Consider the following 15,754-nt stretch of genomic DNA (forward strand, 5'->3'; position numbering starts at 1 on the left):
GTTCCTTCACTGTCACTGGGTCAAAATCCTGGAACTCCCTTCCTAACAGCACTGTGGGTATACCTACCTCACATGGACTGCAGCGGTTCAAGAAGGCAGCTCACCACCACCTTCTCAAGGGCAATTAGGGATGGGCAATAAATGCTGGCTTAGCCAGTGACGCCCACATCTCATGAATGAATAATAAAGTACTTAATTGTAAAGCAATTTGTGAAAGTGCTGAGGTTACAAAACGCTTGATGGAAACTTAAGTTGTTTTTAATAGTTGTAACCATTTATAAAACCCCTTTAATAAGCATGGCAATCCGTCCCCTCCCCTTTAATAAGCATGGCAATCCGTCCCCTCCCCTTTAATAAGCATGGCAATCCGTCCCCTCCCCTTTAAGGCAGGAGTGTTGTTCCTGTGCTGGCACGGTTTTCCTGATGTCATCATATTGTGTTCTCTCCCACAGGCTAGGCTCAGGATTGCCTTGGATTTGGTATCGATATTTGTAGATGGTATAATTGGTGAGTTTGGCTAGGGGATGTGGCGGCAGCACTGTGCCCACCAGTCTGTACCCCATCTTGTGGTAGAGGCTCTGGGCCTCTGTCTGGATGACCGAGGTCCCGAGCACAATGCCACTGAAGCCATTGTGACTGGCAAACTCCAGGACAGTGTGACACAAGGCCTTGGCAATGCCCTGGCCACGGAATTCAGGGATTACATTCATCCTTTTCAGCTCCAGGTCACTGGGTGAGACTTTAGAGGGGGCAGCCCCCACTGTCCCGACCACAGCCCCATCACACTCTGCCACCCAGAAGCAGGCGTCTGGCTGCTTCATGTAGACAGCCCTGATGTCCAGCAGATCCTCCCTCAGGTTGTGCTGAATGATTCTGGACCACAGGTGTCCCACCAGCTGACGTCCCACACCAAGCAGAATCCCCATGATGGTGAGTGACAACACCAATGAGTTGGAGACGATCAGGAGGAGGCAGAAGATCAGTGCCAGGCTGGCCTGCAGCAAAGTCTGCTTCAGAAGGTGCCGGCAAGCTCTGAGAACGTGCTGTCGCACACCAGTTGCATAAATATCCCGCACAGTCTGGTAATCCGAGTCCTGGTACAGACGAATCCGGAACTTCACCATTCTCCCTCCGTCCACTCAGGCCCCTGAACAAAATTTGTAGCAAAGGTTAGAATCAGAGCACAAAAGATCACAAAAGATCCTTGCAAAGACTTTTCAGTTTTGTACTTTTGAAATAAAATGAGTGATTACACAGATTCCAGAGGCTGCACTCTCGCACTCTCACTACTATCCAGAGGCTGCACTCTTGCACTCTCACTACTATCCAGAGGCTGCAGTCTCGCACTCTCACTACTATCCAGAGGCTGCAGTCTCGCACTCTCACTACTATCCAGAGGCTGCACTCTCACTACTATCCAGAGGCTGCACTCTCACTACTATCCAGAGGCTGCACTCTCGCACTCTCACTACTATCCAGAGGCTGCAGTCTCGCACTCTCACTACTATCCAGAGGCTGCAGTCTTGCACTCTCACTACTATCCAGAGGCTGCACTCTCACTACTATCCAGAGGCTGCACTCTCACTACTATCCAGAGGCTGCACTCTCACTACTATCCAGAGGCTGCAGTCTTGCACTCTCACTACTATCCAGAGGCTGCACTCTCGCACTCTCACTACTATCCAGAGGCTGCACTCTCGCACTCTCACTACTATGCAGAGGCTGCACTCTCGCACTCTCACTACTATGCAGAGGCTGCACTCTCGCACTCTCACTACTATCCAGAGGCTGCACTCTCGCACTCTCACTACTATCCAGAGGCTGCACTCTCGCACTCTCACTACTATCCAGAGGCTGCACTCTCGCACTCTCACTACTATCCAGAGGCTGCACTCTCGCACTCTCACTACTATGCAGAGGCTGCACTCTCGCACTCTCACTACTATCCAGAGGCTGCACTCTCGCACTCTCACTACTATCCAGAGGCTGCACTCTCGCACTCTCACTACTATGCAGAGGCTGCACTCTCGCACTCTCACTACTATGCAGAGGCTGCACTCTCGCACTCTCACTACTATCCAGAGGCTGCAGTCTCGCACTCTCACTACTATCCAAAGAACAAAGAACAGTACAGCACAGGAACAGGCCATTCGGCCCTCCAAGCCTGCACCGATCTTGATGCCTGCCAAAAGTAAAACCTTCTGCACTTCCGGGGACCGTATCCCTCTATTCCCTTCCTATTCATGTATTTGTCAAGATGCCTCTTAAACGTCGCTATCGTACCTGCTTCCACCACCTCCCCCGTCAGCAAGTTCCAGGCACTCACCACCCTCTGTGTAAAAAACTTGCCTCGCACATCCCCTCTAAACTTTGCCCCTCGCACCTGAAACCTTTGTCCCCTAGAAACTGACTCTTTCACCCTGGGAAAATGCTTCTGACTATCCACTCTGTCCATGCCACTCATAACTTTGTAAACCTCTATCATGTCACCCCTCCACCTCCGTCGTTCTAGTGAAAACAATCCGAGTTTTTCCAACCTCTCCTCATAGCTAATGCCCTCCAGACCAGGCAACATCCTGGTAAACCTCTTCTATACCCTCTCCAAAACCTCCACGTCCCTCTGGTAGTGTGGGGACCAGAATTGCATGCAATATTCTAAGTGTGGCCTAACTAAAGTTCTGAACAGCTGCAGCATGACCTGCCAATTTTTATACTCTATGCCCCGACCGATGAAGGCAAGCATTCCGTATGCCTACTTGACTACCTTATCCACCTGCGTTGCCACTTTCAGTGACCTGTGGACCTGTACGCCCAGATCTCTCTGCCTGTCAATACTCCTAAGGGTTCTGCCATTTACTGTATACCTCCCACCTGCATTAGACCTTCCAAAATGCATTACCTCACATTTGTCCGGATTAAACTCCATCTGCCATTTCTCCGCCCAAGTCTCCAACCGATCTATATCCTGCTGTATCCTCTGACAATCCTCATCATTATCCGCAACTCCACCAACCTTTGTGTCATCCGCAAACTTACTAATCAGACCAGCTACATTTTCCTCCAAATCATTTATATATACTACAAACAGCAAAGGTCCCAGCACTGATCCCTGCGGAACACCACTAGTCACATCCCTCCATTCAGAAAAACACCCATCCACTGTTACCCTCTGTCTTCTGTGACAGAGCCAGTTCTGTATCCATCTTGCCAGCTCACCTCTGATCCTGTGTGACTTCACATTTTGTATCAGTCTGCCATGAGGGACCTTGTCAAAGGCTTTACTAAAGTCCATATAGATAACATCCACTGCCCTTCCTTCATCAATCAACTTCGTCACTTCCTCAAAAAACTCAATCAAATTAGTGAGACACGACCTCCCCTTCACAAAACTATGCTGCCTCTCGCTAATAAGTCCATTTGTTTCCAAATGGGAGTAAATCTTGTCCCGAAGAATCCTCTCTAATAATTTCCCTACCACTGACGTAAGGCTCACCGGCCTATAATTTCCTGGATTATCCTTACTACCCTTCTTAAACAAAGGAACAACATTGGCTATTCTCCAGTCCTCTGGGACCTCACCTGTAGCCAATGAGGATGCAAAGATTTCTGTCACGGCCCCAGCAATTTCTTCCCTTGCCTCCCTCAGTATTCTGGGATAGATCCCATCAGGCCCTGGGGACTTATCTTTACCTTAATGCTTTGCAAGACGCCCAACACCTCCTCCTTTTTGATAACGCCATGACCAAGACTATCTACACTCCCTTCCCTAGGCTCATCATCCACCAAGTCCTTCTCCTTGGTGAATACTGATGCAAAGTACTCATTTAGTACCTCGCCCATTTCCTCTGGCTCCAAACATAGATTCCCTCCTCTGTCCTTGAGTGGGCCAAGCCTTTCCCTGGCTACCCTCTTGCTCTTTATATATGTATTAAAAACCTTGGGATTTTCCTTAATCCTGTTTGCCTATGACTTTTCATGACCCCTTTTAGCCCTCCTAACTCCTTGCTTAAGTTCCTTCCTACTGTCTTTATATTCTTCAAGGGATTCATCTGTTCCTAGCCTTCCAGCCCTTTCGAATGCTTCCTTTTTCTTTTTGACGAGGCTCACAATATCCTGTGTTATCCAAGCTTCCCGAAACTTGCCAAACTTGTCTTTCTTCCTCACAGGAACATACTGATCCTGGATTCTGTTCAACTGACGTTTGAAAGACTCCCACATGTCAGATGTTTATTTACCCTCAAACAGCCGCCCCCAATCTAAATTCTTCAGTTCCTGCCTAATATTGTTATAATTAGCCTTCCCCCAATTTAGCACCTTCACCCGAGGACTACTCTTATCCTTATCCACAAGTACCTTAAAACTTATGGAATTATGGTCACTGTTCCCGAAATGCTCCCCCACTGAAACTTCGACCACCTGGCCGGGCTCATTCCCCAATACCAGGTCCAGTATGGCCCCATCCCTAGTAGGACTATCTACATACTGTTTCAAGAAGCCCTCCTGGATGCTCCTCACAAATTCTGCCTCATCCAAGCCCCTAGCACTAAGTGAGTCCCAGTCAATATTGGGGAAGTTAAAATCACCCACTACGACAACCCTGTTACCTTTACATCTTTCCAAAATCTGTCTACATATCTGTGCCTCTACTTCCCGCTAGCTGTTGGGAGGCCTGTAGTAAACCCCCAACATCGTGACTGCACCCTTCCTATTCCTGAGCTCCACCCATATTGCCTCGCTGCATGACCCCTCTGAGGTGTCCTCCCGCAGTACAGCTGTGATATTCTCCTTAACCAGTAATGCAACTCCCCCACCCCTTTTACATCCCCCTCTATCCTGCCTGAAGCTTCTAAATCCTGGAACATTTAGCTGCCAATCCTGTCCTTCCCTCAACCAAGTCTCTGTAATCGCAACAACATGATAGTTCCAAGTACTAATCCAAGCTCTAAGTTCATCTGCCTTACCTGTTATACTTCTCGCATTGAAACAAATGCACTTCAGACCACCAGTCCCGCTGTGCTCAGCAACATCTCCCTGCCTGCTCTTCCTCTTAGTCTTACTGGCCTTATTTACTGTTGAGTATTTCCAGCATTTCTTGTTTTAATTTCAGATTTCCAGCATCCGCAGTATTTTGCTTTTAGGTTAAAATCAATGTTCATGACAAATTTGCCTCATTATTGGCAGGTGGGAGCCTAGAATGACATCACACAGTAACTCACACTCACCTCCGTCTGTTCACACACACAGTAACTCACACTCACCTCGGTCTGTTCACACACACAGTAACTCACACTAACCTCCGTCTGTTCACACACACAGTAACTCACACTAACCTCCGTCTGTTCACACACACAGTAACTCACACTAACCTCGGTCTGTTCACACACACAGTAACTCACACTCACCTCCGTCTGTTCACACACACAGTAACGCACACTAACCTTGGTCTGTTCAGGCACACAGTAACTCACACTAACCTCAGTCTGTTCACACACACAGTAACTCACACTAACCTCCGTCTGTTCACACACACAGTAACTCACACTCACCTCGGTCTGTTCACACACACAGCAACTCACACTAACCTCAGTCTGTTCACACACACAGTAACTCACACTAACCTCGGTCTGTTCAGGCACACAGTAACTCACACTACCCTCCGTCTGTTCACACACACAGTAACTCACACTAACCTTGGTCTGTTCACACACACAGTAACTCACACTAACCTCCGTCTGTTCACACACATAGTAACTCACACTAACCTCAGTCTGTTCAGGCACACACAGTAACTCACACTAACCTCAGTCTGTTCACACACACAGTAACTCACACTAACCTCCGTCTGTTCACACACACAGTAACTCACACTAACCTCCGTCTGTTCACACACACAGTAACTCACACTAACCTCAGTCTGTTCACACACACAGTAACTCACACTAACCTCCGTCTGTTCACACACACAGTAACTCACACTAACCTCGGTCTGTTCACACACACACTAACTCACACTAACCTCCGTCTGTTCACACACACAGTAACTCACACTAACCTCCGTCTGTTCACACACACAGTAACTCACACTAACCTTGGTCTGTTCACACACACAGTAACTCACACTAACCTTGGTCTGTTCACACACACAGTAACTCACACTAACCTCCGTCTGTTCACACACACAGTAACTCACACTAACCTCCGTCTGTTCACACACACAGTAACTCACACTAACCTCGGTCTGTTCAGGCACACAGTAACTCACACTAACCTCGGTCTGTTCACACACACAGTAACTCACACTAACCTCCGTCTGTTCACACACACAGTAACTCACACTAACCTCGGTCTGTTCACACACACAGTAACTCACACTAACCTCCGTCTGTTCACACACACAGTAACTCACACTCACCTCGGTCTGTTCACACACACAGTAACTCACACTAACCTCGGTCTGTTCACACACACAGTAACTCACACTAACCTCCGTCTGTTCACACACACAGTAACTCACACTAACCTCGGTCTGTTCACACACACAGTAACTCACACTCACCTCCGTCTGTTCACACACACAGTAACGCACACTAACCTTGGTCTGTTCAGGCACACAGTAACTCACACTAACCTCCGTCTGTTCACACACACAGTAACTCACACTAACCTCAGTCTGTTCACACACACAGTAACTCACACTAACCTCCGTCTGTTCACACACACAGTAACTCACACTAACCTTGGTCTGTTCACACACACAGTAACTCACACTAACCTCAGTCTGTTCAGGCACACAGTAACTCACACTAACCTCAGTCTGTTCACACACACAGTAACTCACACTAACCTTGGTCTGTTCACACACACAGTAACTCACACTAACCTCCGTCTGTTCAGGCACACAGTAACTCACACTAACCTCGGTCTGTTCAGGCACACAGTAACTCACACTAACCTCAGTCTGTTCACACACACAGTAACTCACACTAACCTCCGTCTGTTCAGGCACACAGTAACTCACACTAACCTCGGTCTGTTCACACACACAGTAACTCACACTAACCTCAGTCTGTTCACACACACAGTAACTCACACTAACCTCAGTCTGTTCACACACACAGTAACGCACACTAACCTCCGTCTGTTCACACACACAGTAACTCACAGTAACCTCCGTCTGTTCACACACACAGTAACTCACACTAACCTTGGTCTGTTCACACACACAGTAACTCACACTAACCTCAGTCTGTTCACACACACAGTAACTCACACTAACCTCCGTCTGTTCACACACACAGTAACTCACAGTAACCTCCGTCTGTTCACACACACAGTAACTCACACTAACCTTGGTCTGTTCACACACACAGTAACTCACACTAACCTCCGTCTGTTCAGGCACACAGTAACTCACACTAACCTCCGTCTGTTCACACACACAGTAACTCACACTAACCTCGGTCTGTTCACACACACAGTAACTCACACTAACCTCCGTCTGTTCACACACACAGTAACTCACACTAACCTCCGTCTGTTCACACGCACAGTAACTCACACTAACCTCCGTCTGTTCACACACACAGTAACTCACAGTAACCTCCGTCTGTTCACACACACAGTAACTCACACTAACCTCGGTCTGTTCACACACACAGTAACTCACACTAACCTCCGTCTGTTCACACGCACAGTAACTCACACTAACCTCCGTCTGTTCAGGCACACAGTAACTCACACTAACCTCGGTCTGTTCACACACACAGTAACTCACACTAACCTCAGTCTGTTCACACACACAGTAACTCACACTAATCTCGGTCTGTTCACACACACAGTAACTCACACTAACCTCGGTCTGTTCACACACACAGTAACTCACACTAACCTCCGTCTGTTCACACACACAGTAACTCACACTAACCTCAGTCTGTTCACACACACAGTAACTCACACTAACCTCCGTCTGTTCAGGCACACAGTAACTCACACTAACCTCGGTCTGTTCACACACACAGTAACTCACACTAACCTCAGTCTGTTCACACACACAGTAACTCACACTAACCTCCGTCTGTTCAGGCACACAGTAACTCACACTAACCTCGGTCTGTTCACACACATAGGAACTCACACTAACCTCAGTCTGTTCAGGCACACAGTAACTCACACTAACCTCGGTCTGTTCACACACACAGTAACTCACACTAACCTCAGTCTGTTCACACACACAGTAACTCACACTAACCTCGGTCTGTTCACACACACAGTAACTCACACTAACCTCCGTCTGTTCACACACACAGTAACTCACACTAACCTCCGTCTGTTCACACACACAGTAACTCACACTAACCTCAGTCTGTTCACACACACAGTAACTCACACTAACCTCCGTCTGTTCAGGCACACAGTAACTCACACTAACCTTGGTCTGTTCACACACACAGTAACTCACACTAACCTCCGTCTGTTCACACACACAGTAACTCACACTAACTTCCGTCTGTTCACACACACAGTAACTCACACTAACCTCCGTCTGTTCACACACACAGTAACTCACACTCACCTCGGTCTGTTCACACACACAGTAACTCACACTAACCTCGGTCTGTTCACACACACAGTAACTCACACTAACCTCCGTCTGTTCACACACACAGTAACTCACACTAACCTCGGTCTGTTCACACACACAGTAACTCACACTCACCTCCGTCTGTTCACACACACAGTAACGCACACTAACCTTGGTCTGTTCAGGCACACAGTAACTCACACTAACCTCCGTCTGTTCACACACACAGTAACTCACACTAACCTCAGTCTGTTCACACACACAGTAACTCACACTAACCTCCGTCTGTTCACACACACAGTAACTCACACTAACCTTGGTCTGTTCACACACACAGTAACTCACACTAACCTCAGTCTGTTCAGGCACACAGTAACTCACACTAACCTCAGTCTGTTCACACACACAGTAACTCACACTAACCTTGGTCTGTTCACACACACAGTAACTCACACTAACCTCCGTCTGTTCAGGCACACAGTAACTCACACTAACCTCGGTCTGTTCAGGCACACAGTAACTCACACTAACCTCAGTCTGTTCACACACACAGTAACTCACACTAACCTCCGTCTGTTCAGGCACACAGTAACTCACACTAACCTCGGTCTGTTCACACACACAGTAACTCACACTAACCTCAGTCTGTTCACACACACAGTAACTCACACTAACCTCAGTCTGTTCACACACACAGTAACTCACACTAACCTCCGTCTGTTCACACACACAGTAACTCACAGTAACCTCCGTCTGTTCACACACACAGTAACTCACACTAACCTTGGTCTGTTCACACACACAGTAACTCACACTAACCTCAGTCTGTTCACACACACAGTAACTCACACTAACCTCCGTCTGTTCACACACACAGTAACTCACAGTAACCTCCGTCTGTTCACACACACAGTAACTCACACTAACCTTGGTCTGTTCACACACACAGTAACTCACACTAACCTCCGTCTGTTCAGGCACACAGTACCTCACACTAACCTCCGTCTGTTCACACACACAGTAACTCACACTAACCTCGGTCTGTTCACACACACAGTAACTCACACTAACCTCCGTCTGTTCACACACACAGTAACTCACACTAACCTCCGTCTGTTCACACGCACAGTAACTCACACTAACCTCCGTCTGTTCACACACACAGTAACTCACAGTAACCTCCGTCTGTTCACACACACAGTAACTCACACTAACCTCGGTCTGTTCACACACACAGTAACTCACACTAACCTCCGTCTGTTCACACGCACAGTAACTCACACTAACCTCCGTCTGTTCAGGCACACAGTAACTCACACTAACCTCGGTCTGTTCACACACACAGTAACTCACACTAACCTCAGTCTGTTCACACACACAGTAACTCACACTAATCTCGGTCTGTTCACACACACAGTAACTCACACTAACCTCGGTCTGTTCACACACACAGTAACTCACACTAACCTCCGTCTGTTCACACACACAGTAACTCACACTAACCTCAGTCTGTTCACACACACAGTAACTCACACTAACCTCCGTCTGTTCAGGCACACAGTAACTCACACTAACCTCGGTCTGTTCACACACACAGTAACTCACACTAACCTCAGTCTGTTCACACACACAGTAACTCACACTAACCTCCGTCTGTTCAGGCACACAGTAACTCACACTAACCTCGGTCTGTTCACACACATAGGAACTCACACTAACCTCAGTCTGTTCAGGCACACAGTAACTCACACTAACCTCGGTCTGTTCACACACACAGTAACTCACACTAACCTCAGTCTGTTCAGGCACACAGTAACTCACACTAACCTCCGTCTGTTCACACACACAGTAACTCACACTAACCTCAGTCTGTTCACACACACAGTAACTCACACTAACCTCCGTCTGTTCAGGCACACAGTAACTCACACTAACCTTGGTCTGTTCACACACACAGTAACTCACACTAACCTCCGTCTGTTCACACACACAGTAACTCACACTAACCTCAGTTTGTTCACACACACAGTAACTCACACTAACCTCGGTCTGTTCAGGCACACAGTAACTCACAGTAACCTCCGTCTGTTCACACACACAGTAACTCACACTAACCTCAGTCTGTTCACACACACAGTAACTCACACTAACCTCCGTCTGTTCACACACACAGTAACTCACACTAACCTCGGTCTGTTCACACACACAGTAACTCACACTAACCTCAGTCTGTTCAGGCACACAGTAACTCACACTAACCTCAGTCTGTTCAGGCACACAGTAACTCACACTAACTTCCGTCTGTTCACACACACAGTAACTCACACTAACCTCCGTCTGTTCAGGCACACAGTAACTCACAGTAACCTCCGTCTGTTCACACACACAGTAACTCACACTAACCTCCGTCTGTTCACACACACAGTAACTCACACTAACCTCGGTCTGTTCACACACACAGTAACTCACACTAACCTCGGTCTGTTAACACACACAGTAACTCACACTAACCTCGGTCTGTTCACACACACAGTAACTCACACTAACCTCGGTCTGTTAACACACACAGTAACTCACACTAACCTCGGTCTGTTCACACACACAGTAACTCACACTAACCTCCGTCTGTTCACACACACAGTAACTCACACTAACTTCCGTCTGTTCACACACACAGTAACTCACACTAACCTCGGTCTGTTAACACACACAGTAACTCACACTAACCTCGGTCTGTTCACACACACAGTAACTCACACTAACTTCCGTCTGTTCACACACACAGTAACTCACACTAACCTCGGTCTGTTCACACACACAGTAACTCACACTAACCTCCGTCTGTTCACACACACAGTAACTCACACTAACCTCGGTCTGTTCACACACACAGTAACTCACACTAACCTCAGTCTGTTCACACACACAGTAACTCACACTAACCTCCGTCTGTTCACACACACAGTAACTCACACTAACCTCAGTCTGTTCACACACACAGTAACTCACACTAACCTCCGTCTGTTCACACACACAGTAACTCACACTAACCTCGGTCTGTTCACACACACACTAACTCACACTAACCTCGGTCTGTTCACACACACAGTAACTCACACTAACATCCGTCTGTTCACACACACAGTAACTCACACTAACCTCCGTCTGTTCACACACACAGTAACTCACACTAACCTCCGTCTGTTCACACACACAGTAACTCACACTAACTTCCGTCTGTTCACACACACAGTAACTCACACTAACCTCAGTCTGTTCACACACACAGTAACTCACACTAACCTCCGTCTGTTCACACACACAGTAACTCACACTAACCTCGGTCTGTTCACACACACAGTAACTCACACTAACCTCCGTCTGTTCACACACACAGTAACTCACACTAACCTCCGTCTGTTCACACACACAGTAACTCACACTAACCTCGGTCTGTTCACACACACAGTAACTCACACTAACCTCCGTCTGTTCACACACACAGTAACGCACACTAATCTCGGTCTGTTCACACACACAGTAACTCACACTAACCTCGGTCTGTTCATACACACAGTAACTCACACTACCCTTCGTCTGTTCACACACACAGTAACTCACACTAACCAGTGGCGCAGTGGTTAGCACCGCAGCCTCACAGCTCCAGGGACCCGGGTTCGATTCTGGGTACTGTCTGTGTGGAGTTTGCAAGTTCTCCCTGTGTCTGCGTGGGTTTTCTCCGGGTGCTCCGGTTTCCTCCCACAAGCCAAAAGACTTGCAGGTTGGTAGGTAAATTGGCCATTATAAATTGTCACTAGTATAGGTAGGTGGTAGGGAAATATAGGGACAGGTGGGGATGTTTGGTAGGAATGTGGGATTAGTGTAGGATTGGTATAGATGGGTGGTTGATGGTCGGCACAGACTCGGTGGGCCGAAGGGCCTGTTTCAGTGCTGTATCTCTAATCTAAAAAAAAACCTCCGTCTGTTCACACACACAGTAACTCACACTAACCTCGGTCTGTTCACACACACAGTAACTCACACTAACCTCCATCTGTTCACACACACAGTAACTCACACTAACCTCGGTCTGTTCACACACACAGTAACTCACACTAACCTCGGTCTGTTCACACACACAGTAACTCACACTAACCTCGGTCTGTTCACACACACAGTAACTCACACTAACCTCGGTCTGTTCACACACACAGTAACTCACACTAACCTCCGTCTGTTCACACACACAGTAACTCACACTAACCTCAGTCTGTTCACACACACAGTAACTCACACTAACCTCGGTCTGTTCACACACACAGTAACTCACACTAACCTCCGTCTGTTATTCTGCGACGCTGGGATTTTTTTGGTTGAAATGTAATTAGCTCTGTGGAGGCTGTTGTTGTCACAGGTAATTATCCCATTGTGGAGTTGGTGTCTACTTTCGTACTGGATCCTTCAGAGTCATTTCACCTTGCTGTGGTATGGTGGATGACCTGTTATGACAGGAAGTACTTTTGCAGAGTAGCAATTTGAAAATGACAAATGGTGATTACTCAATTGTTTAGAAATCTTGTAGAAACAGCCCACAGTGACGAGAGCGCTGAGTGCAGTTACACAATCAGAAGTATTATGTCGTTGCCACTTAAATAACATAGACATTGTAAAAATGATGTGCGAGAACCTGTTGCAGCATTGTTTGTCCCACCTTGGGTGTTTTCTGTGTCTCTGTGTGCATATGTTCTCTGTCTTTGTGTGTCAGTGTATGTGTGACTGTGTTTGTGTATCTATGTTTCTGTTTGTGCACATGTCTGTGCACATGTGTGCTGTTAGGAAGGGAATTCCAGGATTTTGACCCAGTGACAGTGACAGTCAGGATGGTGTGTGACTTGGTGGGGAATTTGCAGGTGGTGGTGTTCCCATGCATCTGCTGCCCTTGTCCTTCTAGTTGGTCGAGATCGCGGGTTTGGAAGGTGCTGTCTGAGGAGCCTTGGTGCGTTGCTGCAGTGCATCTTGTAGATGGTACACACTGCTGCCACTGTGCGTCGGTGGTGGAGGGAGTGAATGTTTGTAGATGGGGTGCCAATCAAGCGGGCTGCTTTGTCCTGGATGGTGTCAAGCTTCTTGAGTGTTGTTGGAGCTGCACCCATCCAGGCAAGTGGAGAGTATTCCATCACACTCCTGACTTGTGCCTTGTAGATGGTGGACAGGCTTTGGGGAGTCAGGAGGTGAGTTACTCACCGCAGGATTCCTAGACTCTGACCTGCTCTTGTAACCATGGTATTTATATGGCTACTCCAGTTCAGTTTCTGGTCAATGGTAGCCCCTAGGATGTTGATCGTGGGGGATTCAGTGATGGTAATGCCATTGAATATCAAGGGGAGATGGTTAGATTCTCTCTTGTTGGAGATGGTCATTGCCTGGCACTTGTGTGATGCAAATGTTACTTGCCACTTATCAGCCCAAGCCTGGATATTGTCCAGGTCTTGTTGCATATGGACAGTGAGGACACGGGGAACTCTGTCACAGTTCTGGGAGGGAGGGGAAGGGGTGAGAGCAGAGGTGCGGGAAATGGGCTGGACACAGTTGAGGGTGGTGTCAACCACAACTTTCCACTCCACCAGCCTCCACATTCAAAGGATCATCTTCCACCATTTCCAGTGTGATGCCACTACCGAACGCATCTTCCCCTCCCTTCCCCTGTCAGCATTCCGAAGGGATCGTTCCCTCCGCGACACCCTGGTCCACTCCTCCATTACCCCCACCACCTCGTCCCCTTCCCATGGCACCTTCCCCTGCAATCGCAGGAGGTGTAATACCTGCCCATTTACCTCCTCTCTCCTCACTATCCCAGGCCCCAAACACTCCTTTCAGGTGAAGCAGCGATTTACTTGTACTTCTTTCAATGTAGTATACTGTATTCGCTGCTCACAGTGTGGTCTCCTCTACATTGGGGAGATAAAACGCAGACTGGGTGACCACTTTGCGGAACTCCTCCGCTCAGTCCGCAAGCAGGACCTGAGCTTCCGGTTACTTGCCATTTCAACACTCCCCCCTGCTCTCATGCTCACATCTCTATCCTGGGATTGCTGCAGTGTTCCAGTGAACATCAACGCAAGCTCGAGGAACAGCATCTCATCTACCGATTAGGCACACTACAGGCTGCCGGACTGAACATTGAGTTCAATAATTTCAGAGCATGACAGCCTCCCATTTTATTTTTAATTTTTATTTTCCTTTTATTTTAGTTTGTTTCATCATTCATTTTTTTACCATGTGCCTGCCCACTGTTTTTTTCTCATGTTTGTCCTTTGGGCCAGGGCTGTTCATTATTACGTCATTTAACACCCTCTCTGTACTAACGGTTTGTCTTTCAACACGCCATTAACATACCATTTTCCTTTGCTCCATGACCTTCTGGTCAGTTATTCTCTGTGACCCTCTGTCCTCGCAACAGCTTCCCTTGTGTTATCTTTTCCCCCACCCCCACTTTATTTGCTTAGAACCTAATACATTTCTAATATTTGTCAGTTCTGATGAAGGGTCACTGACCTGAAACGTTAACTCTGCTTCTCTCTCCACAGATGCTGCCAGATCTGCTGAGTATTTCCAGCATTTTTTGTTTTTATTTCAATTTCTCATTCTTGTTGGGTCTGAATCTTACCACTACTGAGGAAGCTACCACGTTCGACCCACCAGATTGTTACCTAGGAGCAGGTCAAACCCGTTCACAGGCAAACTAGGGACAATCCCCAGTGTCACCGGTCCCGAAACTAGGTTGCATTCCAAGTGCACCAGACATAAAGGTATGAGCATACACTGCCCTCCGATACCATTCACTAACACCCTGGGGGAAAGGTCATGCCTTCTCCCAGCAAAAGGGATCTGGTGGCCCCTGTACCCTTGAATATGACTCTGGGCTTGCTTACCCCACTCGAGGGGTATGGGGATACTCTCCCTTGTAGGTTTACTGGATCTACTACTGCTGCAGTTAAAGCCACAGCTTGCTCTGCTTATTTTTTTGAAAATTTATTTATGAGATGTGGGCGTTGCTGGCTAGGCCAGCATTTATTGCCCATCCCTAATTGCCCTTGAACTGAGTGGCTTGCTAGGCCATTTCAGAGGGCATTTAAGAGTCACATGTAGGCCAGATCAGGTAAGGACGGCAGA

The 15,754-nt window shown here is 47.6% G+C and overlaps 1 protein-coding gene across 2 annotated transcripts; it reads right to left on the reverse strand.

Annotated features, from left to right (window-relative positions):
• Positions 1-242: 242 nt before the first annotated feature.
• On the reverse strand, positions 243-13,118 carry LOC137365627 (probable N-acetyltransferase camello). 2 transcript variants are annotated; one of them, XM_068028006.1, is made up of 3 exons: positions 12,918-13,118; positions 4,962-5,189; positions 243-1,147 (listed from the first exon to the last, which is right to left on the reverse strand). In XM_068028006.1, exon 3 carries the CDS (start codon positions 1,122-1,124, stop codon positions 351-353), a length of 774 nt encoding a protein of 257 aa, XP_067884107.1. In that variant the 5' UTR covers positions 1,125-1,147; positions 4,962-5,189; positions 12,918-13,118; the 3' UTR covers positions 243-350. The 2 variants fall into 2 exon arrangements, with proteins under 2 accessions (XP_067884107.1, XP_067884106.1); XM_068028005.1 differs by lacking the exon at positions 4,962-5,189 and having other exon boundaries at positions 12,918-13,117.
• Between the last annotated feature and the right edge of the window lie 2,636 nt (positions 13,119-15,754).

This window comes from Heterodontus francisci, unplaced genomic scaffold (assembly GCF_036365525.1).
Source record: "Heterodontus francisci isolate sHetFra1 unplaced genomic scaffold, sHetFra1.hap1 HAP1_SCAFFOLD_756, whole genome shotgun sequence".
Classification (NCBI taxonomy): domain Eukaryota; kingdom Metazoa; phylum Chordata; class Chondrichthyes; order Heterodontiformes; family Heterodontidae; genus Heterodontus; species Heterodontus francisci.